Source organism: Suncus etruscus, chromosome 18 (assembly GCF_024139225.1).
Source record: "Suncus etruscus isolate mSunEtr1 chromosome 18, mSunEtr1.pri.cur, whole genome shotgun sequence".
NCBI classification, from domain to species: Eukaryota; Metazoa; Chordata; class Mammalia; order Eulipotyphla; family Soricidae; genus Suncus; species Suncus etruscus.
Window position 1 is genome coordinate 53,880,129 of NC_064865.1, and position 27,038 is coordinate 53,907,166.

The 27,038-nt window shown below is 37.4% G+C and overlaps 1 protein-coding gene across 1 annotated transcript in view; it reads right to left on the reverse strand.

Moving 5' to 3' along the window:
- Nucleotides 1-12,007: 12,007 nt before the first annotated feature.
- The window catches only part of DCDC2 (doublecortin domain containing 2), a 169,665-nt gene continuing 154,634 nt past the window's right edge, over nucleotides 12,008-27,038 (reverse strand). Inside the window, exons 10-11 of the mRNA XM_049764977.1 lie at nucleotides 15,825-16,103; nucleotides 12,008-12,388 (exon numbers count right to left, since the gene is read on the reverse strand). Of these exons, the coding sequence (XP_049620934.1) occupies nucleotides 12,284-12,388; nucleotides 15,825-16,103 (384 nt within the window). The 3' untranslated portion in view covers nucleotides 12,008-12,283. The remainder of the gene's footprint in view (nucleotides 12,389-15,824; nucleotides 16,104-27,038) is intronic.

The window sequence follows — 27,038 nt, forward strand, 5'->3', positions numbered from 1 at the left end:
AAACAAAAAGGATGTGTTTGAAATGTGTAATGTGATGATTAGGTGTGTATGTACACTGTGAAATGATGATCACAATCAAGGTCATTAGTACTTCTATCACCTCATATCATTTTCTCTTCTGTGTGTAAGCAGAGAAAACTCTAGAACAATCAGTCTAACAGTTTAACATCAGTCACTACTACACTTGAGCTCCTGTGGTCAGTCTGAGCATCAGTGAGTGAATCTACACATGAGCTTCCCAGAATTATTCACCTTGTAAATAAAAGTTTCGCCTAACAACTCCCCCCCTCATCCCTCCCTCTATCCCCAGTAATCATTCTACTTTCTGCTCCTGTGAGTTTGCATTTTTTCCATTTCAACATGTAAATGGAATCATATAATACAATTTCCATAATGTCTTCCGGGTCCACCTATGTTGTGACAAATCACTAGTTTTTGTTCTCTTGCCTGAATAATTCATTATATATATTTAGACATACAACCTTTCCTTTATCTGTTTATCCTTCCATGTTCACTTAAATGTTTCCATGGCTTGGCTATTGCACATAATGCTGCAATTAACTTGCAAATGCCTCTTTGAGACGCTGAGTTCATTGCCTTTAGAATTTTACCCCGAAGTGGAATTGATAGTAAATTTATCATTTGGGGTTGTTTGTTGCTTTGTTTTGCTTTGCTTTGTTTTTTTAATCTTCATGTTGTTTTCCCTAATAACTACATCAATTTACATTACTACCACTAGTACACAACTTTTCTTCTTTTTGCACAAACTTTTTATTTTTTTTAATTTTTTTTAAATTCACCCTTCTCTTCCTTTTTGTTTTTTTCTTGGCTGATCACCTTGCACACCTGGTTATAGTGCTCTCAAACTTAGTTGTGGTGTCACCAGGACTCGCACACTTGGTATGGTGCTTGCACATGCTAAGTTTCAGTTTCCTCGAGATAGGACATCTTGTTGTGGTACTGGAATCACAAATGGAGCTCCTGAGATCACACTGAGAATAGGAATAGTGTCACAAATCAGACTCACTGACTTTGGCATCAACACTCTACCGTTAAGTCGCCTATGTAGCCATTGATAGATGTGTAGATTTTTTTTAAATGAAATGATATACTCTGGAATACTACTCAGCTATTTTTTATTTTATTTTAATTTTTGAATGGGACACACACACACATTGTACTCAGGACTTAGGTTCTATGCTCAGGAATCATTCCTGGCAGACCTCAGGGGGTCATATATGGTGCCATCATTGAAACCAGGTTCATCTGCATTCAAGGCAAAGTGCCGTGGTTGTATGACTCTAGCCCTCTACTCAATTAATTTACAAAAGATAATATCTTGAGGGCCAGAGCAATACTACAGAGGGTAGGGCATTTGCCTTGCATGCAGCCACCTGGGTTTGATCACTGAAACCCCATATGGTGGCCCAAATAACATCAGGAATAATTCCTAAGTACAAAAACCAGGAATAACCTCTGAGTATCATTCGGTGTGGCAAAAGAAGACAATATTTTGCTATTTGGAAATAAACAGACCAAAATATTTTAATCATTATGGAATTATGGTAGGTGAAACCATTGAAAAAGACTGGTAATATCATTCATATGTGAAATATAGGGACACAGATCAAATAAATCAATAAAATACAATAAAACAAGTCATGGATGGAAGGAAGGAAGGAAGGAAGGAAGGAAGGAAGGAAGGAAGGAAGGAAGGAAGGAAGGAAGGAAGGAAGGAAGGAAGGAAGGAAGGAAGGAAGGAAGGAAGGAAGGAAGGAAGGAAGGAAGGAAAGAAGGAAGGAAGGAAGGAAAGAAGGAAGGAAGGAAGGAAGGAAGGAAGGAAGGAAGGAAGGAAGGAAGGAAGGAAGGAAGGAAGGAAGGAAGGAAGGAAGGAAGGAAGGAAGTTAGTTATAAGAGGGAAAGGGGAAAGCTATCAGAAAGTAAAAGAACAAGCAGAGATGGTCAAAATAACAGTAGTGAACAGCATTAGAACTTTGGAATTGGGTATGAAGGAAATAAGCATTGATCAAAGTATAAATTTGTACTCAAAACTAATTTTGACAGCTCTAGACCAATGATACAACCATACTATTTTCAAAAAAGAATAGTACTAATAAATGAGTAATTAAAATCCAGAGAAAATGATGACATTTTCCTTGCAATGGGCCACAGATAAAAAAATTAAAGGGAGAGGGAGGCTGCAGCTGGACCCAGAAGACCCCACATGCCAGGATTTCTGCTCCTCTTCTACTGGCATGGGGAATCTAGGCAGACACCTGGCCAAAAGCCTCCTGGGCTGACCACTTAGTCCAGGAGACCGAGATCCACTCACGCCAGGCTGGCCTTCAGGACCAAGTCTGACAACTGGGCTCTGAGAGGAGAGGGAGGAGGGAAACTCCTCCCTTATGTATACTGGACACCCTGCAGCAGTGTTTTTTCTTACTAATACTCATTTTCAAAACCACGCAGGTGCATTTATCTAAAAATGTTCTTCATTCTAGACAGTTTCTAGGAAAGGAAACAGAACGCCAAAGATTTGGATAACACTCAAATAGATCTTTAAAGTCAGTCTATATGTGGATGTGAATTTCTGCACTGACTCCAAACCAAAACCATAAACAATTTATATATATATATATATATATATATATATATATATATATATATATATATATATATATATATATATATAGCCCCTATCATGTATTACCTTTCCCCACCCCTGTGTCTCTTCTACCACCTCATCTCCCAAACCTGATCTGTTATCTTCCCCTAATTTAACCCTCTTTACCCTTAGTTCCTAACTCGGTAGGCACCAAGACCAACCTCCTGCCCCAACAGACCACCTTCCAGCTCCTCAGTAAAAGACACCCTCTAGGTCCCTGTTCTCATGCCTCCGCAAAGAACTACACCCACCACACCTGCTGACTTATGCTTGATGGCCCCTCTCACTCCCACCAAATCGTAGACTGTTGCATGATACAGGAATCAGCTTCAGCAAAACCCCCAGCTCAAGGACACTATAGGGTTCCGTAATGCCGCAAAGCATGTCTCAAACTCAATTCCAAGACCTGTGATATGAAAAGTACCTTGGCTTTTACTCCCCACAACAATATATTAAAAGACCTAATTGGGAGTCTTATATTTTAACTCAGTTTTATTTATTTGTTCTATTTTAATATATACATTTTTTCTCTATCCTTACCATTTTTGGTGCTGCTTGGTACAAAAAGCCTTGACTGGGATAAAAACTCAGATCAAAACCAGACCACAGAGACTGTGTGTGCAGCCTATCATCCTTACCCGGAATAGCACCACCAACACGGTATGACACCATATGTTTTTGTATGGGCACAGTAAAAAAGGGGGGAAACCATAGACACAGAAACAAGATCTTATCTTCTAGGGATAAGAACTCACACGTTTTATAGCAGAAGGGTGCCTCCCATCCTGAACATGTGTCATGTGGATACAACGCAGTCTCCAGGAGATTGGACAGTGTTAGTCCAATCCCAAACCCCAGATCCCAGACATAGAACTGATACAGCTCCAGGCAACACCACCAGGAACTAAGCTCCATTGGGAGATTTATAACACTTCTCTGGCACCAACTTGTGCCAGTTTTGATATGACAGTGAGGAAAGGAAAACTTGACCTAAGACCAGGTTGTCCTCTCACATCACCTAACACTAAATGGAAATTGGAAGAGGTATCATCCTTTGAACTGTGAAAAATATGAGCACCAACAACAAAAAACTGACTTTGACAACTGTGACTGAACAGAACCTACCTTGGGATCAATAAGGAAAACCCTACCCTAGGCTGTAGCCCAGGACTCCAACAACAACAACAACAACAACAACAACAAGATGTCTTATTGCAGAGGCTCAACCTGGACAACAGAGACTGAGCAGAACCTTTCAGGGGTCTCAAACTCAATTTACTTGGGGGCCGAAGGAGGCAAAGTCAGGGTGATCCTTGAGTGTAAAGTCAGTAGTAAGTCTTCAACATTGGGGGGTGTGACCCAAACAACTAAAAGAAAACAAAACTAAAAAAGATTCCTCTAGGGCAGGGCCACAAAATGTTGTACGGAGGGCCGTTTGCAGCCAGTGGGCCATGAGTTTGAGACCCCTGCATTTGGATCCATAATGTCCTAGGCTTTGGCTTAGAGACTGAACGAAAACAGGGAGCAAGTGTTACTGAAGACTGAATACTACAACTATGATGGATAGGAACCTCTAGAACCGTAAAGGCTCTATCCTAGACCCTGACCTATAATCTGTGCAAATACCAAGATCGCTAGCTACAGTGGCTTGATTTTCTCACACACAACTGAGAGGAAAGTTTCCTGGCACCACAATAAAGCCTTTGGGGTGGGGTACTGAGTATATATGAAGCCAGGGGTTGATCCCATGATCGTATGCTTCAAGGATGGAGAAACCCTGAATCTCTTAGGCCACAGAAATTCCCTTTCTTCCCCAATGCTTCCTGTGCCTATGCAAAAAAAAAAAAAAAAAAAAAGTAGTGGGAAAACCAAGCCATGCCACTCCAGCACCCCTACTTTTTCTTGTTTTGTTTTGATTTGCTAGTTTTTTACTTTATTTTCCTTCTCTTTTTTCTTCCACTTTTTTCTTTTTCACTCTTGTGGTTATTATTTGGTGATTTATTTTTATTTTTATTTGTCAGGTGCATTTTTTCTTTTTTCATCCATTTTTCCCTCTCTTTTTTTTTTTGGTAGTTGTTACCAAATTTTATTCTCCCTTTTTTCTTACCCTTTTTATCTCCAATGACGGTGGAATGGATGCTCAATCTACAACAAGCTGTAAAGTGGAGACCAGTTGCACTAACATTCTGGGGGCTAAAGGAGAGAGATATGGGATGCAGATTGGGAACAGGGGTGGAGGGAGGACAGCACTGGTGGTGGGAATGCCCCTCACTCATTGTCACTATGTACCATAAATGATGCAGTGAAAGATTTGTAATGCACTTTGGTCACAATAAAAATTTTTTTAAAAACACATTAAACTGTAAAAAAAAAAAAGAAAAAAATTAGAAATACAGTGAAAAGTATCAGCCTTACCAATAATGTGTTTTTATATTTAAAAATACATTCATTTTAATCATATTTTAATCATTTTAAAATCTTTTTTATTGTAAAATTGTTGGAATTTTAAGAAATTTCGTATGTCCAATCAATCTAAAGAAAAGCATGGTTCATCTCTGCATATTGGTCTCAAAAAGAGGAGAAAGAAGTTGTGGAGACATGTGGGAGACCTTGGCAATTATTTAGTAGATTTAGCTTTCAATTGATGGTGAAGGAACACTTGAAAACCTTCAGAAAGATTGAGTAATTTTTTTCATTAAGTAAGAATTGTATGAGCAAAGTACACTGACATTTTTCAATACTTGTAGAAATTGCAGTCGTTGTTGACTGGGGAATTTCTGATTGCAATTAGCCAAGTAGTCAAAAGAAATTTAACTTCAGCCATCCAGAAGCCTCCTGAATTGCGTGGATTTGCTTTTCCACTCTTATGAATAACAAAGATGCACAAGTTATCTGTACAAGAGACATGTGAATGCATCCACCTAAGTTATGGTACCCAAGTCCCCATATTTTATCCTAACTTCTGTTTTTCAAGAATGGATGGATGGGGAGCAGGGGATGAAACTGCTTAAATTCAGTGAAAGGAAGGTGTGACTATACCACAAACTGGAGCATAATTTTCACCAGTTTTTCTAAAACTATAATTTATTACTGTAATGTAGCTAGCTTTGGCTACACAAATTGTCTGATGTGTATAATGTAGTCTCTGCTCTTAAGATTCTTTTATTGATCATAATAAGAACTCGGTCTATGTTTCTCAATATTATTTTATAAAACTGGATGCAAACAATAATTATTAAAATATCCCAGAAAATAGTATCTATTGAAAATATGTAAGAAGCTACTAAAAACCCTTTGTACATAATTATTTTTAATATGATAGCATTCTACATTGTCCAAATGAAAAAGTTTTTAGTTGGGTTTGGGGAAATGGGAAGAAAAGAACTAATACATAAAATATTAGCAATACAGCATCATAAACAAATGATCTAAACACAGTGTGACTATATAAAACATAAATCTAGTTACTCAAAAGATACAGTAAACTTAACATTTTTGAGCAAATCCTGACACAGAAGTAAAAACCTAAATGTTCACAACTTGACCAAAACACAAATGATGTTTCCTTATAAGAGAAGTAGCAAATAAAAATCATATAAAACTAATGGACTCAACTAAACCTTTTCTTACAGCATCAATAATCACCATTATCATGTACATGTGAATGATTTATGAAATACAAGAAAAAAAAAACATGTAAGTAAAATAAAAACGGAATGTTATTCTATAAACTTAAAAATGGCTTCTAGCTCCCCCTATGCCTTTACCTCTGTGACAATAGTTCAAATACTAAAATTATGTGGTTTTAGCTAATAAAATTAGAGAGAATTTGATCCTATTTATAGGTTAAAGCTAAATCATTATTGGTTTAAGCCAACAGAGTTCCATTAGTTACCTCTTGTTTTACGCATGTCTTAAGGTTACCTAAATATGTCTTAATTTTTCTAATTCCCCTTTGATGACATGGTAAATATTCTTTATTGGGGGGGGTCATACTCAGTGGTGCTTAGGGATTACTCCTGGTTCTGTGCTCAGAAATCACTCCTGGCAGGCGCAGGTAACCATATGGAATGCTAAGAATCAAACCTGGGTCCATCCTAGGTCAGACAAGTACAAAACAAATGTCCTATCTCTGTGCTATCTCTCCGGTTCCATGGTAGATATTCTTCAAAAAGAATGTTTTTTCCTCATCAAGATATGGAGACACACTTTGATTCTCCATCTAAGTCATTTCTATTTTATGGCATAAATATCCCAAGTTTCTTATGGTAAAAAACATTAATAGTATTAATTCACACCAAGATATCTTCTGAAAACCACAATTCTGATAGTATTATCATAAACTATATAATCTGGGAGGTAGAACATGGGGTGAGACACTTCCATTGCAGGCAACCAACGCAGAGTTTCCCCACACCAAACTTGGTCCCCTGAGCACCACCGAGAGTGACTCCTGAGTAGCCTAGAGTAATCCCTGAATGCCACAGGATCTGACCCAAAAAAACAACCCTAAGTTTAATATATATATATATATTTATATATGTATATATATATAAACAAAGAACTGCATGTGTTCATTACTTTACAAATAGATATGAAAAAGAAAGTAAAGCAGTTTTATCATTCCAGAAAAATATTGCATTCACACACACACACACACACACACACAGAGCTAAAAATGTTCTGTGCTAAATATAAATGCTCCATAGCATAGTGGACTAATACGTAAGTCTTTTATTGTATCTGAAGTCAATCTGGCAATTTGCTACTAAAATATTCCCTTATATATTTATATCAATTGTTACACACATTCACTAGCAGTGATAACCTTTCGATAGAGCATTTATTGGTACAAAATATTCTGTGCCTAAAGTATATGGTACTTAGGCTGATAACAAAGAACTGAATGAAGCGTTGTATGGAGTTACTACAAGAAAACAATATTTGGTACCTATACATGTATGTATATATAGATGTATATATATACATTTGATTAACTAGATTTAGTCTTTATATATATAAGCTTTATAAATCACATATATTTACCTATTTTAGAATTTTCATTAAATTTTATAAAAATGCTGGCAGCTTTATTATCATTTCAAGAAGAACTTTAAGATCCTTAAAAACTTCAGAAGATAAGTTTTAAAGCACCATATTTAGTCCTCTCACAGCATCTCTTCTTCACTTGTTTGTATTGCTTTTTCTCTAAAGAATCTTATTCCAGCAAATTTGCTATGCCCAAGGAGACCTTTTCCATGTGTTAAAGTGTGTGAGTGCATGTGAAAAAAAGTATTCGATATGTATATCCGCGTATCTATAGATTCTATTCCTGTTCAGATTGGCAGCCGCGAAGATGTGATGTTTTCTGTTAAGCAACGTCCTGGATTTTCCACTTTGCTTTTACTATTTACCGAGAGCAACCAAATCAAAGTCAGACCTAATTCTTTAGAAGAGTGGATTAATGAGATTAAAAAATAAAAGCTTGCCTATTGTTCTCAGGCTACAATTTTACAAGCACAGGTGTTTTCCTGGATAAATGAACTTTATCCGTTGTGTATAAGGTAGGTTATTTATGTAAGACTGCTGAAAAAAAAAAACTCCAAGAGTTGACCTGAATAAAGAGGGATTAGTATGATGTGTACCTGGTGAGAGGCAGCTGTCTTCAGGTGACACAAGCCACGTGAACACACAGTCTCAGAGTAAAATTGGAGTCATGAGTGTCTCAAACTTGTCCTCTGACGACGATCTAAGATCTCCCTGGTTCCCTCAAAGAAAAATTTTTTCTCTACTTGACATGAGTCCGGAAGTGGATGAGGGACACTAAGATCATCGTGATGGAGAAAAGCTGACACTTGGATGGAGGATGTGATGCTGAACCAATTCCATTGTGTTCTGAAATCTGAAAATTGTGTTCTGACTGCACTTTGTAAACCCTGGTGCCCCAACACACAAATAAAATTTTAAGTGTGTCGATTGAAAAAGTGCTTTACATCTTAATCAATAAAAATGCATTCTATGACCATAGAGATAAATAAAAATCAAAAAGTTGCTGTATACATATTATATAATTCCTGCTAAGAAAAATCCCATGGAGGCACAAAAGCTCTTTTTTTTTTTTTTCATGAGTAAAGTCAGTCCTATGCATGAAAATGACTTTGGTTAAAATCTTCATTTGTCCTGCCAAATTCCTAAGTGTCCGAGCCAACTAATGAATCTGTTGTTTACAAGTGTCGCTGAGCCCATTTACGCTTAAGAAAATAGCTTCATAAAATTAAGCTCATGAGATCCATGTATAAAGTATCACAAAGCATGAACATCATAAAGCGTTCTATTACTTGTCACATAAAAATTATACCAGTCAGTTTTTTCTTCACACCCTCTGCCTATAAAACAAAGTCTGGAGCCTAGCCAGTATCTCTTCTGTTCCCTCACATAAGTGACCCTCCAAAAGTATCAATGAATCTGCTTTACTGAGGAAGTTATTCTGCCATGGAGGTCCCCATTTCCCTCCAGAAAATATCTACATTTGGGAGGTAAATTTACCTCCTATAATATGTTACTGTCACCACCAGAGGAATAGCCTTTATTTTTATTCTCTGGGAATAATGCTATCATTAGCTAAAGATATATCTATTATTATTTATTTTGGGAGGTGGGTAATGTATGTTTGCAATGTGTTTTCAAGTGGTTAATAATTTATTTGTCCCTCAAGTTACATTACCAGAGCACCTTGTCAAAAAAATAAACATAGGGGCTAGAGTGGTGGCACAAGTGGTAGGGCATGTGCCTTGCACGTGGCTAATCTAGGACAGACCACAGTTCATCTCATCTGGTCCCCCAAGCCAGGAGTAATTTCTGAGAACATAGCCAGGAGTAATCCGTATGTCACGAGTGTGGCCCATAAAAACAAAACAAAACAAAAAAAAACAAAAAAAAAAAAAAACAAGAGAAAATGTATTTCCCCATAATTAAAATTTCTGGTACAAGTAATAGGTACAACCTTAATAAAAATAGACCTAAAACATCAAACTTTGTGTCTCACATAACAGTGTACCTTATATAATATTCTTATGTGACTTTTGGAAAATTCCTAAAAAGCCTCAACTTTATAGTGAGAAAAAGAACAGAGGAAGAGAGAATATCTTTATTGAAGGAGGAAAGGAGAACGAGTTGCCCTTCATTTAAAAAAAAAAGGCAATAATCATGTTGGCAATTTGTTATCATTTAAATCTTACATTTAAATCCATTTTTATAAACTTTAAAATTATTAAACTAATAATAGCAATAGTGTAAGAATTTAACAATAAAAAGCCAGATGAAATATTTCCTTAGTCACATAAGATTGTTGCTTGTACAGGTCCAAAATGATTGAAATGGTTCTTATTTTAAAAAGAAATTAGTCTACTCGTTAGAAAGCATAATACAGATTTTATACTAGAAATAAAGTGCCCAATTAAAATTCATGCTACCAAATTATATCTTATATCATGATCTCTTTGCAATACTATTACTTTACAGTCTCCGCTTAAACTGTCCATTTATGAAAAAATATTAAAATAACTGCTAGGGGAAGCACATCTGCTTTCTGTAATGTTATCAGTTGCTTTATATAACTATTTTGATTTCAAATGGTTGGATATAAATCCTAGAGGAGGTAAAATGTTGTTAAAATTTAGGATAAATAATAATTTTTATTAAAGCAATCAAAAGTTTAAATTTAAAATATATAATTTCTGTATAACTAATAAAAAATATTCTTTTGTATTAAAATATATATTATTCCTACATTGGAGGAAGGATCATACCCAGCGGGGCTCAGGAGTTACTTTGGCTCTGCCCTCAGAAATTACTCCTGACAGGCTGGGGGGACCATGTGGGATGCAGGGAATCAAATCAGGGTCCGCCTGGGTTGGCCATGTGCAAGACAAACGCCCTATAGCTGTGCTATTGCTCCAGCTCCTATTTTTTTTACATTTAAGCAAGAACTGATCTATTAAGAATTTAAAAATTGAGCCCAGAGAGATAGCACAGCGGCGTTTGCCTTGCAAGCAGCCGATCCAGGACCAAAGGTGGTTGGTTCGAATCCTGGTGTCCCATTTGGTCCCCTATGCCTGCCAGGAGCTATTTCTGAGCAGACAGCCAGGAGTGACCCCTGAGCACTGCCGGGTGTGTCCCAAAAACCAAAACAAAAAATTGAAAAATTAAAAAATAAATGTGGTCGTTTTTCCCCATCTTTGTCAAACTACATTAGTTAATTCAATCATTCCCCCCAAATTATAATCAGAAACTGGTTTCATTTGGAAAAATCTTTAACTTTTCCCAACAATATTTATTGCATGGCTTTTAACTTATATAAGAAGGAATATTCTTGAAAGTATAAGCATAACCACCCATGAAAATAAATATTTTGATAAGACTCTGGGATAAAAATATGCAAATAAAATCTGAATGAAAACAAAGCAAATAAAAGAGAAAAGAAGGTAGGACAAACTCTTCAGACAACCTACATTTTTCTTCTATTACACAGAATCTTCAAAAAAAAAAAACCTACTTGAAAAAGAGTTCAATCTTTGGAGCAGACAATATTGAGTTTTCTAGTAGAATAATATGAGGGATAAGACACAGATAAGTATTGATAAAGAAAGTCTGGGTCAATAAAAACCCATAAAAAATATCAGAATTTACAACGCTTCTTTGTCAACCTTAATAGCATAATTGGGTATTTGTTTATTTTGTTTGTTTGGTATTTGTTTGTTTTTATTTGGGAGTTACACCCAGTGATGTTAAGGATTTATTCCTACAACTCAGGAATTACTCATGGTGGGCTTGGGTAATAATATGGGATGCTTGGGATCAAACTCAGGTCAGCTGTATATAAGGCAAACATACTACCAACAGAACTATTGGTCCAGCCCTTGTAACTTTATAATTCCTTCCAGATTGGGTATTTTTAAACTCATAAAGATTAGAAGCTGAAACACTTAGGGGAAAGATATGACAATATTAATGATCAATATAATGAATAAACTTTATCTTTCCAAAATGAATATCTTTCACTGTCTTTATACATATCTTTAGGGTGAATTTTGGCTTGAGAGGAAGAAAGGAAAAAGAGGAAATGTTTCAATCTATCCAAATTATCTCCAAAGCTAAGACACAGTTTGTTTCTTCAAGATTTTATTGCTTTTTTAAAAATAGTACATACTTTTCTATCAGCCTATAACTCTATGCTTTCATAGGTAAGTGCTTTATAATAAATGTCACATAATAATCTCTAAGTTGATAAGAAAGTCTATAATAGGAATTAGCCCTATTCTTTACCATTCTTTACAAAGACAAGTTGCCAATTGTCTTTGGTGTAAATTCCTTTTTATCCTTTAACTTAATTTTTCTAAGTGACTTTTAAACACTGCCTGTAAAAAAAGTCATTATCTGATAGTAATTATGCAAATTAGTCTAGTCTTTCCATTAGACCCTATAGTTTCAAAACTCAGTAGGTAGTGTTCAACCATATTGTCACATTATGTTTTGCCATAACTAAATGATTATTATTCAAGTATTATGCCCTTCATTCTTCTCTCATAAACAATATATTCTCTTGTTCAGAACAATCCTTTATGCGACAGCAGCACTGTCTTTGTTTTGTTCGTTGTTATCATTTTCTTCTGGACTGGTGACTTTTACTTCTGGCCTTGGCGGTCTCTGAGGGTTAGCATCAGCCTAGAGAGAAATAGATCCAGACAAGATATTTAGCCCTTTGCTACAAAAATATAGAAAATTGGGTGAAAAAAATCACCATATTTTTTATTTCATCATATAAATATGCAACGCAAAATGGATCACTACATTGAGTTTTCCAGTCCCTCAATGTCCAGTACACTCACTCCTCTACACCTCACTGGTCCAAAAGTCCTTCCTTAAGAGCTCAACAAACATTTCGGGGTAAAGTCATTTCTAGAACTAATGCTTCTTCTCTTTTATTCTTTTGTCTTTATTTCATTTTGAGCTTTTCCTTTGAACAGTTTATTCATATTTTTCTTATCAGTGTGTGCAGAAGAAAAGGAAAAGAAAGATGCAAACATTCTACTTTTCTATGGAGGGGGCATACCTAGTGACACTTAGGGTGTAACAAATCCTGGCTCTGCATTTAGAGACCTGTAAAGCAAGTGCCCGGATGCTCTACCTTTAACTCACAATCCAGCCCCATACCAGATGTTTTTCTGAGAGCATGTTGCCACACCAACATTCCTCCGCCATCTCAAGATCATTTCTACCTACTACTGATATTTCCCTGCAGGTAAACTCACTTCTGACTCTCAAGATATGTAACTAATGGCCAATAGTTTTTCCATTGCTAGGCTTCTTTATATTCCACATACAAAGAGAGATCATCCTACATTTGTGCCTTTCTTTCTGACTGTCTTCCCATAGCATGAAACTTCCTAGATCCATCTATGTGGTGGTAAATTAGATGATTTATTTTCTTTCTTTTTTTTTTATTTATTTTCTTATAGCCAAGTACTACTCCATTATGTGTTTATACACATATATAGTCTGTTATACTTGTGCACTTGGGTTGCTTCTTGATCTCAGCTATTGTGAAAAGCACTACAACGAATATAGGAGCACAAATGTCTTTTCAAAAAGGTGTTTGTAAACCTTCAAGGTCATTTCTAAAAAGTAAAAAGGCTAGGTCATATAGATGCTTCAATCTAAATTCTTGGAGACATCTCCATGCTATTGTCCACAGAGAATGAACCAGATGGCATTCCCACCAACAGTAAGTGAGGGGTCGTGTAACGACTCTTTCTTAAACATTTGTATTCTTTATTTTACGTTCCCTAAGTAGTCACCTATCTGGCACTAATTGGTGTTCCCAAGAATCTCGATTTGCCCTCCATGTACACATAAAGTGAACCTTGACTAATGCCCAGTACCAATAAAAAGCCAAATTTTAAGTTTCATGTATGCAAGCTATAAAAACAAGCAATCTATTGATTTCTATTAAAACTTTTTTATCTCTAACATTGTAACCAATCTTTCCTAAAGTAGATTATTACTGCCCAAGAAGAAAGATTCAGGGGTACAATTAGAAACCTGAAGTGTAGGGGGGATCACTCTGTCCACCTTGGAACAGGGAGGGGAGCAGTGAATGATTTTTCTAAAAAAGGAGGTGGTAGGTCAAATAAGTTAGGAACCTCTAAATTAGGTGATAGAAAATGCATAGTTGGAGGTTTCAATGTAGGTTCCACTCAGTATTCATGTTTATTTTCATTCTTCCTTCTTAAGAATAAGTGCCTGTAACAAAGAGCTTCAAATCATAAAGTCCCCCCTCCCAAATAAATCATGAAGCCTATTATTGCAGCCCTCATATAAATGACACATGGACCTATTGTGTCTCCTGTTTTACTCCCTCACAAGAGAGAAATTTTCCCTTAAGAAACTGGTTTTTCTAGGTAATTTTTGTTTGGATACTTTTGGATTTTTTTTTTTTTTTTGCTTTCCTTGAGAAATTCATTTGCTTCCTGAGTGAGGAAAAAAAATTACATAATTGCCTGAATTCTGTTTTTTTTTCTTCATTTCAGCTGCCAACAATTACAAATTTTAGCTAAATCTTAATAACAATATAGAATGCAGAAAATATCAAATAGGACTTTGATTATGTCAGCTTAAGAAAAGATGAAATAGAAACTTTTTGAGTTTTGATTTGGATGTTGACAATGTGTTTTCTTTAATAATCTATGCAGTAGATTATAGATAATTGTGTACTACTCATTGAAACTTGGCCCAAAAGACATACAATATTTTGTTATTTCTAACTTGGTCTTCCTAAGCAAAATAAAGCAGAGGAGTCAATAATAAATAGATAAGAAAACACTCATCATGGCAGGTGTCAGAAATGAATGAACCAAAACACATTTCCAAAGCTGCATCCTTAAGGAAGGAGAACCCTGGTCTGATAAAGATATATAGATATATAGATATAGTATACATGGTATATATATGGCATATATGGTATATCTACCAGAAAGAAGAACCTAAACATATGGTGAGAAGGTTATGAATATATCCTGCCACTTTACACTCAGAAACTCTGAAACTCACTTGTGACCAATTCATCAGCATGTAACTTAGTCTATCCCCTGAGCATCATCTATCCTATAAAAAAAAATCAAGATTTAATATTATCCTGAGGCTAGCAGAAGGGAAATGAGTTAGGAACTTCTTTAATCTTCCCTTTGTAATAAATTCATATATTTGTTATAAATAAATATATCAATAATGTCTGCTCTATTGAGTGCATACTCAATTAACCCATTAGAAGCATGAAAGACATTCTTGCAATAATAATTTTCAGACACAAAAGACAAAAGAGCTGGAAGTTCCAGCTCACCTCAGGAAGCTCACCACAAAGAGCGATGAGTTTAGTTAGAGAAATAACTACATTTTGAACTGTCCTAATAATGAGAATGTATGAGGGAAATGGAAAGCCTATCTAGAGTACAGGCAGGGGTCGGGTGGGTAGGAGGGAGATTTGGGACCTTGGTGATGGGAATGTTGCACTGGTGATGGGTGGTGTTCTTTACATGACTGAAACCCAAACACAATCATTTATGTAATCAACGTGTTTAAATAAAATAAAATTTAAAAAAAGAAGCAAACTAAGAAACCTAAAGGCTAATGTTTCTAGAAAGCAGTTACTCATAATAGAGATCATGTTTATTGTGCTATACCTATGTCTTATTGGTCTTGATATTCTTCTATGGTTTATATTTTCCTTGGGATGGATGGATGGATGGATGGATGGAATAATGATGGGTGGGTTGAAGGTTTAATGTATGGATGAATGATGCATACATACAGGCATGCACAGATAGATGGATAGATGGATGGATGGAAAGGTGAATAGTGAGATGAAAAAGAGAGACTTGTGGGCTGTCAGATGGATGAGATAGTACTTATGAGTTGAATGAAAGAGTCAGATAAGTGATACTGAATCATTTCCTAATCAACATAAGTGGTTTTAGTGTAAGTCCTGAGTGCTTGAATAACTCCATCCCTAAGTGGGCATCCATGTGCAAATGCACACACAGACTTACACATTCACTCATGCACAAAGCATAAGCAGTAGAAATAGCAAAAGCCAAAGAAATACCTCATCTGGTTCATTGCCAGCTCCTTCGGTCTCTTCTGCCTCCTGTTGCTCATTTGTAACTTGGTCCACCTCCTCACCATTCTCTGCATCAGTGCCTCCATTCACACGAGCAGGACCTGCCTGGTCCCCTCTGTCACCCGGATCATCCCTGGCTTGCTCAGGAGCTTCCCCACCTTCTTCCTCTTCAACAGTACCATTCATTCCTGAAAAGTCTTCTTTCGGTTCCCCATCTTTCTTTTCTTTCTCTCTATCTTCTTCCTCTACTATTTCTGCTGGTCTCTGAGAAATCAAAAAAGAAGGGATCAAAGTAAGAAACAAAACAAAGTTCCACGGCCTATGTGATCATTCTTTGGATGCAGTCAAGTAAAACTTGTTTGCGTGTGCATCATATTTGCAGATATTTTGTGCCCATTGTCGTTGACTATTTCCTATAGAACACCCTTGTGTTTTCATTGAATCCTCACGACTCATTATTTCCCTTCACAGAGTGAACAATTATGTAACTCATTTCTCTACTGCTTATAAGTAGAAGTCCTAGAACCAGTGCTCTAACTCCCAGTGGACAGTGGAGTAAGCGTCAATATCCTGGTACAATAACTACTGAACTGTCTGGTCCAGGAAGAAGGAAAACAGGAAGAAGGAAAGATAGCATGGAGGTAAAGAGTTTGCCTTGCATGCAGAAGGATGGTTCAAATCCCGGCATCCCATATGGTCCTCAGAGCCTGCCAGGAGCGATTTCTGAGCATAGAGCAAAGAGGAAACTCTGAGCGCTGCTGGGTGTCAAAAAAATAAAAAGAAGAAGAAAAGAAAACCAAGTCAATGAAAGAGCTTATGATTCTCACTACTAGCGCCCGGTAACAGCATGTGTCTAAACACACAGACACATATATCTGATGGGCAACACCATGACGTCAGGATATAAACCTATGAACCCAGGTTTTCTGATATCAAGCAAAAATGCCTATGTGAGTTGATGGTGTATCGATAAAAACAAAGAAAAAAAATTAATGAAAAGGGGCAAATAAATTATACACCCTAAGAAAATAATACATATTCAAATAATTATTATAAACAATTTACTCTTATTTAGATACATATGAGTCTACCTAAAGAGAGAGCCAAAGACTGAGCTCTTGGAGAGAAAAAGGCTTTGGAGAGAAAAAGCAAACTTATCAGATGCTACAGAACCTCTGTACCCCATTTATGACATGGGATTATATAAATAACTGAGTGAGATAAACTCCATACATTGCCTCATTTATAATCTGGCATATCATGGATCCTAAAACTAACAAACAAAAGCACTGAAAAATTCCTCATTTTGGGAAACAATATGTTTCTCTGATTTGCATACTAAAATACTGTTCTTCTTAAAGAATGGGGTAAGAGAAAACATTGTGTTCTTTGTTATCTGTTAGAATCCCAGGTGTGCCCCCTTTTTTTTTCAGTTGTCTGGCACCAAAACAGCTCACTCAACCTTTGGCATCTGTAAATTGAGATCTTGAGACCTCATCAATCCTGACATTCCTCCCAGCCCTGGGAGCTCCTTCCCAAACACCTGTCGACAAGTTCACAAAATACCCACAGCATGGGACAGAAAGAGGAAGGGAAGAAGGACTCGTGGAAGGGAGGGAGGGAAAGTGGGAGGGAAGGAAAGGAGGAGGCCATGAAACTAAACAAGCTCCAAGTTGAGGACAAAACAAAAAGGCTAAAATCCTGAGTTCTTATACTGTCTCCCAAACTGTCTTATACTGTCTCCCAAACTGTCTCAAGTTGGATTATGTGATATCAAAAATGTGTTCTACAACATAAAGGGCAGAGGGGAGGATTTTTATTGTGAAACATTTCCCAAACAACACATGTGCAAAAAAAAAAAAAAAAAAAAAAAAAAGAAACTGAGACTGGCTCCCTCTTTTTCTTTGTGATTCTTATTTCAAACAAGGTGGGCTCTAACATCCATAAGTCAGTTACTCAAACAGAAGGGGAGAAGTCTGAATATTGGAGTGAAACTAAGTGGGGAGGGGAAGATAACAGAAGGGGATGAGGAGTCAGTCTGCCAGATAGTGCTAAAGAATAAAAATAAATAAGCAAACAAACAAACCCAAAATCTACGAAGCATCACCCAACAAACTTAAAGAGAACTTCTGGGATTTATGTATAAAACCTAAATGAATGAAGGTGAGAAAAAAAAATCTCCAAATTTCCAAAGAAGAAAACCATATGTTCCCATCTGCACACCCTTGTCCCATGCTCTTCCCTGGAGGAAATGTGGCAAAGCCTTAAGACAGACACTTTTGAAATGACCAGAGGACAGTTTGGTGAGATAGAGTGCTGGGCATCCATCATAAAAGCAGAGAAAACCCTGGGTCCAGGTGATGTCTAGGCCACTAGAGAACGCAAAATATGAGGTGGCTTCCGGAAGTGCAGAGTTTCCTCCAATGCACTAGAAGGCTCTCCAGGAGGAAGAGCTAGAAGGAGGAGCCAACTCGATGGTTCTCCTGGAATGGTCTCTTCTAAAAGGCCAAGAAAGGGGGTTTCCCAGACTCTGGGTGCAAATTTCCTTGTTGGTACTTCTATAAGGTTGGAACAGACCCACTGGGAAAAGTTAAAAGATACAAGAATTGGAATGGGGAGACTATCAACCACTGAGACTTCAATGAGTAACCCCCAAGCACCATTTGTGGGTGCAGAGTTCAAAGTAAGGAGCTCAGTGGAGCCTCAGTCCTTGCTGAGACACTTGAAAGAAGCACTTTAAGGTGAGATGTGGCTGTATTTCCCATATCCTGGCCCCTGGGATATCTGAAACCCAGCAGGATGCTATGGATGCAGGTGGCATCCCAGAGAAGCCACACCAGGGTACCAGCTCCTGACTAGTATCCACTGTTGTGCTCTGCACTATCTATACGTTCTTGGCCACATTCACGTTGCCCCTGGGAAGTCCAACCAGGGGAAGGCAGATGATTCAGAGCTTCCTATCTCTCACAGTGGGTGCCCACTGTGGACCGAAGCTCAAGGCAATTCATTCCCAAATCCTGATGCACAGGAAGAGGAGGGTTCTATCCCCAGCACAGTAAGGCTTCCAGGTATCACCTGGTATGGTCCAAGGTGTCTCACTGTCCTTCTGTCCCAGCATTGAACTAACAGCCTAGTTGGTATAATATTGTAGAGAGTTTCCCTAGACCCCCTGAACACCCCTCCTTTGGGAATATTCATCCTCCCCACCAAAAAATACTCTCAATCCAAGTTGCAATTTTATTGATCACTGCTATAAACAAAGCACTAATACATGCTCAGCAGTCTGAAGATAAAACTGTGGACAATATCATTCCTGTTGTTTGGAGACAGTTATTCAAGAACAAGATGTTTATGAAATTCTATTGTAGATCTGTGATATGGTCTGGGGAGAGAGCATTACCTAGTAAAAAATGCCTAATAAAAATCGTTATGTAGTCAGGGTTGGAGAGATAGTGCAGTAGGGTGCTTGCCTTCTATGCAATTGATCCAGTTTCAATCCCTGTACCTCATATTGTTCCCAGATATCAGCCAGGAGTGATCCCTGAGTGAAGAGGTGGGAGTAACCCTGAGCATCACCAGGTATGACCCCAAACCAAAAAAAGATTGTATCTACACCAACATTACAGAAATATCATGGCCCCAACCAGAACATTCCTTTATAAATTATCTGAGAAAAATAAGAAGTATTACTTACTATAACTAACTTGCCCTATTCAGAGTAACTTTTGATTTTTTTTAAAACCAATGTTATCTAGCACTTCTTGATGGAAAAATAATAGTACTAACAGAGAAATCAATAATTCTCCCATAATCATTTGGAATCTCGATCTGATTGATCCTTTCCTCTCTGAGAACATATTAAAGATCTTACTCAATTGTACCAAAGTGACCAGCTAAGTGGGGAGGGGGATTTATTTTTCTTTCCTAACATCAAAATCTATACCTGAAAGTAACAGAAAGATTATGTGTTGGTTTTTCAGTTTCGCATTTCTCAGATTATTCCATTCTTCATTCGCAAACACATGTACATTTTTAATGTCAAGAGCTGATAAATACCTTAATCTATGTTTAAGGGGGGAGACACCCCCCCTAAATTCAGGCAATGTGTTCAATATTATTATCACCACTGCTAGCACACAGTGTTATGCTTTCATCCCATTATTTCTATTAGACTTCTCAAGCACAAAGATCTTAGTAATCATCAAATAAAGCTGCATCTGGTTAACTCATCTCTAAGAAATGCAAGATTATGGTGCTGAAAATGCCAATTTGATCAATTTAAATAGGACAGTAACATTCGTTAAAAGGCTTATAATCCCTTAAAAAATCCTGAGTGTAGAACAAAATTTATTATCACCAAGATACTGCAATTCAGGGCCCCCAAAAATGCTGCTATGACAGATCTGTAATGAATAAATGAAAAGCAATGTGCTTTTTGGTGTAATCTCCTTTGAAGCAGGTATTAAATTATTAAAGATGTTTCCAGTGTGTACATCAATCAAATCATCCCCAGAAGGGACACTGGGTTTCACACCCCTACACAGCACACAAATGCAATATATACACGGGCAAAGGACCTGCAAAGAAGTCAAAGAACAGTCCTTCTACGTGAAGGCATGTTTTCATGGCTGGATAGAGCTTGTCTGTGAAATAAAAATATATATAAGAAGCAATTAGAACAACTTGCATACTCCCTCCTTCCCATCCCTCCTTTTGTTATGGAACATCTAAAAGTCATCTGGTATCCATCACACAACTCTGAAATGACATCCAGCACTGGCAGCAAGGACCCCATAAAGGATAATGGACTCAGGAGAATGGGATGTTTAGGAGGCCACAGGCAGGACTATCGCTTGCATCATCAAAGCTGTCATGGGAGTTAGACCATGAGTTAAACAGCTATCCACAAAACCAGACACACATACGTGTGTAAAACATTACAAATAGGCGAATCCTTAGAGACAGAAAACAGACCAGTGGTTTCCTTGAGGGCCAATGAAAAAGGTCTTCCAACTGAATATACTGGGTAACTGCACATCCTAGTGAAAATGCTGGATGTCTCTGAGTTGCTTTTTTTTAAACTAAGGTTGAATTTTATGTTGTGGAAATCTTCCCCTTTTTATGAAAAAAAAAAAAAAAACTGTGGTGTGGTAGTCTCAGCACCAAATAGAGCTATCTGGCTACCTATCCATTAAAGATAGACACAGATTGTAAGGGACCTCCATTTACAACCCTTCTTGATTCTGTAATTTTACTCTTAACAACTTCCTGTCTCAGTGAGAAAAGATTCACTTTATAAAATATCAGTGAGACACCCAGGAAGGGGAAGCCACTGAACTCTGCTGGAACTCAGATGCCAGCACCCCTATCTGCCTGTATTCTGTGATATGCTGCATTCTCGGCCTGATTTCATCCTGTGTGTGGCTCATCTGCGGACGGCTAGCCTTCCCTGGAGGTGAGTTTACATGCCCAGAAAGGGAGGAGCCAGAGGAGCGCGCACATTATTTAGCCAATGAATATAACCACAACACATAGAAAAACCCACAATAGAGACCTCAACATGGCATTGTCAACACTTGACAGGTCAACCAGACTGAAACCCAACAAGAATATACTAGACCTGAAAAGAGAAATGGAAAAAAGAGGCCTAGTAGATATATACAGGACACTCAATCCACAGAAGCCTGGATACACATTCTTCTCTAATGTACATGGGACATTCTCCAGGATAGACTACATGCTAGCACATAAAACATACCTCCATAATATCAAAAGGATAGAAATTTTGCAGGCTACCTTCGCTGACCACAAGGCCCTGAAATTATATGTGAACTACAAAGGGACACAAAAGAAAAATTTTAATACCTGGAAGTTAAACATCCTAGTACTGAATAACCAGTGGGTCCGAGATGAAATCAAAGAGGAAATCAAAACCTTCCTAGAAACAAATGACAATGGAAACACAAACTATCAGAACCTATGGGACACAGCAAAAGCAGTACTGAGAGGAAAATTTATAGCTTTGCAAGCACACATCAGGAAAGAAGAAGGGGCATACCTGAATAGCTTAATGACGCAGCTCATAGAATTAGAAAGTACTCAACAAAAGGACCCAGAAATAGGGAGACAGAGGAAATAACAAAGCTGAGAGTAGAAATCAAGGAAGTGGAAACCCGAAAGAAAACTAAAAAACTCTGCTCCAAGAAATAAGAGAAGACATGCGGAAATGAAAACACATACCCTGCTCATGGATTTTAAGGATTAATATCATTAAAATGGCAATACTCCCCAAAGCATTGTACATATTTAATGTGATCCCTCTAAATATACCCATGACATTCTTCAAAGAAGTGGATCAGCACTTTTGAAATTCATTTGGAACAATAAACACCCTAGAATAGCTAAAGTAATCACTGGGAAAAAGAATATGGGAGGAATTACTTTCCCCAACTTTAAACTGTACTACAAAGCAACAGTTATCAAAACAGCATGGTATTGGAATAAGGATAGGTCCTCAGATCAGTGGAATAGGCTTGAATACTCAGAAAATGTTCCCCAGAGATACAACCATCTAATTTTTGATAAAGGAGCAGGAAATCCTAAATGGAGCAGGGAAAGCCTCTTCAACAAGTGGTGTTGGCACAATTGGATAGCCACTTGCAAAAAATTAAACTTAGACCCCCAGCTAACATCATGTACAAAGGTAAAATCCAAATGGATTAAAGACCTCGATATCAGCCCCAAAACCATAAGATATATAGAACAGCACATAGGCAAAACACTCCAGGACATTACAGGCATCTTCAAGGAGGAAACTGCACTCTCCAAGCAAGTGAAAGCAGAGATTAACAGATGGGAATATATTAAGCTGAGAAGCTTCTGCACCTCAAAGGAAATAGTGCCCAGGATACAAGAGCCACCCACTGAGTGGGAGAAACTATTCACCCAATACCCATCAGATAAGGGGCTAATCTCCAAAATATACAAGGCACTGACAGAACTTTACAAGAAAAAAAACATCTAACCCCATCAAAAAATGGGGAGAAGAAATGAACAGACACTTTGACAAAGAAGAAATACGCATGGCCAAAAGACACATGAAAAAATGTTCCACATCACTAATCATCAGGGAGATGCAAATCAAAACAACGATGAGATACCACCTCACACCCCAGAGAATGGCACACATCACAAAGAATGAGAATAAACAGTGTTGGCGGGGATGTGGAGAGAAAGGAACTCTTATCCACTGCTGGTGGGAATGCTGTCTAGTTCAACCTTTATGGAAAGCGATATGGAGATTCCTCCAAAAACTGGAAATCGAGCTCCCATACGATCCAGCTATACCACTCCTAGGAATATACCCTAGGAACACAAAAATACAATACAAAAACCCCTTCCTTACACCTATATTCATTGCAGCTCTATTTACCATAGCAAGACTCTGGAAACAACCAAGATGCCCTTCAACAGATGAATGGCTAAAGAAACTGTGGTACATATACACAATGGAATATTATGCAGCTGTCAGGAGAGATGAAGTCATGAAATTTTCCTATACATGGATGTACATGGAATCTATTATGCTGAGTGAAATAAGTCAGAGAGAGAGAGAAAAACGCAGAATGGTCTCACTCATCTATGGGTTTTAAGAAAAATGAAAGACACCCTTGTAATAATAATTTTCAGACACAAAAGAGAAAAGAGCTGGAAGTTCCAGCTCACCTCAGGAAGCTCACCACAAAGAGTGATGAGTTTAGTTAGAGAAATAACTACATTTTGAACTGTCCTAATATTGAGAATGTATGAGGGAAATGTAGAGCCTGTTTAGGGTACAGGCGGGGGTTGGGTGGGGAGGAGGGTGATTTGGGACTTGGGTGATGGGAATGTTGCACTGGTGATGGGTGGTGTTCCTTTTATGACTGAAACCCAAACACAATCATGTATGTAATCAAGGTGTTTAAATAAAAAAAAATTAAAAAAAAAAAAAAAAAAAAAAAAGAAAACACATACCCTGCTCATGGATTTTAAGGATTAATATCATTAAAATGGCAATACTCCCCAAAGCATTGTACATATTTAATGTGATCCCTCTAAATATACCCATGACATTCTTCAAAGAAGTGGATCAGCACTTTTGAAATTCATTTGGAACAATAAACACCCTAGAATAGCTAAAGTAATCACTGGGAAAAAGAATATGGGAGGAATTATTTTCCCCAACTTTAAACTTTACTACAAAGCGATAGTTATCAAAACAGCATGGTATTGGAATAAAGACAGGACCTCAGATCAATGGAATAGGCTTGAATATTCTAAGAATGTTCCTCAGACATACAATCACCTAATTTTTTATAAAGGAGCAAGAAATCCTAAATGGAGCAAAGAAAGCCTCTTCAACAAGTGGTGTAGGCACAACTGACTAGCCACTTGTAAAAAATTGAACTTAGACCCCCAGTTAACACCATGTATGAAGGTAAAATACAAATGGATGAAAGACCTCGATATCAGACCCGAAACCATAAGATATATAGAACAACACGTAGGCAAAACACTCCAGGACATTGAGAATACAGGCATATTCCAGGAGGAAACTGCACTCTCCAAGCAAGTGAAAGCAGAGATTAATAGATGGAAATATATTAAACTGAGAAGCTTCTGCTCCTCAAAGGAAATAGCGCCCAGGATACAAGAGCCACCCACTGAGTGGGAGAAACTATTCACCCAATACCCATCAGATAAGGGGCTAATCTCAAAAATATACAGGGCACTGACAGAAATTTACAAGAAAAAAACATCTAATCCCATCAAAAAATGGGGAGAAGAAATGGACAGACACTTTGACAAAGAAGAAATACAAATGGCCAAAAGACACATGTAAAAATGCTCCACATCACTAATCATCAGGGAGATGCAAATCAAAACAACTATGAGGTGCCACCTCACACCCCAGAGATTGGCACACATCACAAAGAATGAGAACAAGCAGTGTTGGTGGGGATGTGGAGAGAAAGGAACTCTTATCCACTGCTGGTGGGAATGCCATCTAGTTCAACCTTTATGGAAAGTAATATGGAGATTTCTCCAAAAACTGGAAATCGAGCTTCCATATGATCCAGCTATACCACTCCTAGGAATATACACAAAAATACAATACAAAAATCCCTTCCTTACACCTATATTCATTGCAGCACTATTTACCATAGCAAGACTCTGGAAACAACCAAGATACCCTTCAACAGATGAATGGCTAAAGAAACTGTGGTACATATACACAATGGAGTATTACACAGCTGTCAGGAGAGATGGTCATGAAATTTTTTTATACATGGATGCACATGGAATCTATTATGCTGAGTGAAATAAGTCAGAGAGAGAGAGAAAAACACAGAATGGTCTCACTCATCTATGGGTTTTAAGAAAAATGAAAGACATTCTTGCAATAATAATTTTCAGACACAAAAGAGAGAAGGGCTGGAAGTTACAGCTCACCTCATGAAGCTCACCACAAACAGAGATGAGTTTTGTTAGAGAAATAACTACGTTTTGAATTATCCTAATAATGAGAATGTATGAAGGAAATAGAAAACCTGTCTAGAATACAGGCAGGTGTTGGGTGGGGAGGAGGAAGATTTGGGACATTGGTGATGGGAATGTTGCACTGATGATAGGTGGTGTTCTTTACATGACTGAAACCCAAACAACACAATCACGTATGTAATTAATGTGTTTAAATAAAAAATATATTAAAAAATAAATAAAACCAAGACACCAAAAAAATAAATAAATATAAAATAAAATAAAATATCAGTGAGATTTTTGGCAACAGGTCAACAAGAAAAACTAAGAAAGTCGAAGGGATAAACTCATAAATAAGAGGAAAATGCCAAAATAAGTGCTAGAAAAAGATGAGATAGATGCATTATGATTTAAAAATATAATTCCATTTCCATCCCAAAGAAAACTTTGCAACTTCTTAATTTCCTCCAAATCTTCAAATGGTCCATTTGGCTTGACAGGCCTGATTGTCTTCCTACAAGATAACAAAAGTTGCTTTGTGGGATGGAGAGATAGTATAGTGGACTGGGCACTTGCTTTGCACGTGGCTGACCCAGATTCAATGACACCCCCAAGTCCACCTGGAGTAATCTCTGAGCACAGATCCAAAAATAAGCCCTGGGCACTGCCAGGTATGGTATAAAACAAAACAGAAAGCCCAGTAGTTTTCTCTTGATGCAGGTCAGACAGGGAAGAACACATATACCAAGAAAGGCCATATGCACAGTGCCCTTAATACCCCTATTTCTAGATGCTGATGCCATTACCATTTAGATAAGGCAAAGTAAACACCGCATTGACCCACTTTCAGGTATGATTTATAAAAACTAATCATCCTTGCTCTCCAGTTAGATATATTCTTTGCTTCTGTGTTCCCTGGCATGCATTTTCTACAACAAATTTACCAACCAAAAGCTTTTCATGTATTTCTGAACTTCTATCCACCTCCAAAGTAATATACATGTGCCAGAAAGAGATATGACATTAGGATGAGTTTTTAAAGTTACTGTATACACTTAGGTAATGCATGACTAGTCTCCTTTTTGAATGACAGTTTGGTAGTAGTCAGTTGGAAGTCTGATATTGCCAGGCATTTATATAACAGATTAACCTCAAAATACTTTCACACATATTTTCTCCTGTGTCTTCTGAAATAGAAAAGTAGGTATACCAGTTGTCTAGAATAAGGAAACACCTAAAGTAAAGCCAAGTAGCATGCAAAGGTTATATGCCCAGTAGATGACAACATCTATGACTGCATCATTTAAAAAGTTTACAAAGATGAACTCTAATAGAAAGACTGTAGTTCAAGTAGATTATAAACTAGCAATCCGGGTATCCTTAATAAGCCCCACTATTAGTTAATTTCTAATGATTCAGATGAGGAACTGGTTGGTCTGAGCTAGCTCTTGTTTCTGCATTCTCTCTCTACACACATAATTAGACTAATCCTTCCCTCAGATAAAGAAGTATTGGAAGGAACATCTTTATGGAAGTATCAGAAAGGAATGTTGTTTTTCATCATAAAAGCTGTCATTTAGCAGCACGGGCGGGCAGCTGGCAGACCTCCGTATGTGCCAGCGGCCTTTTGGCCTGGCCTAGGGTGGGGGGCCCGGACCTGGGTCACCCGAACCCCCTCTC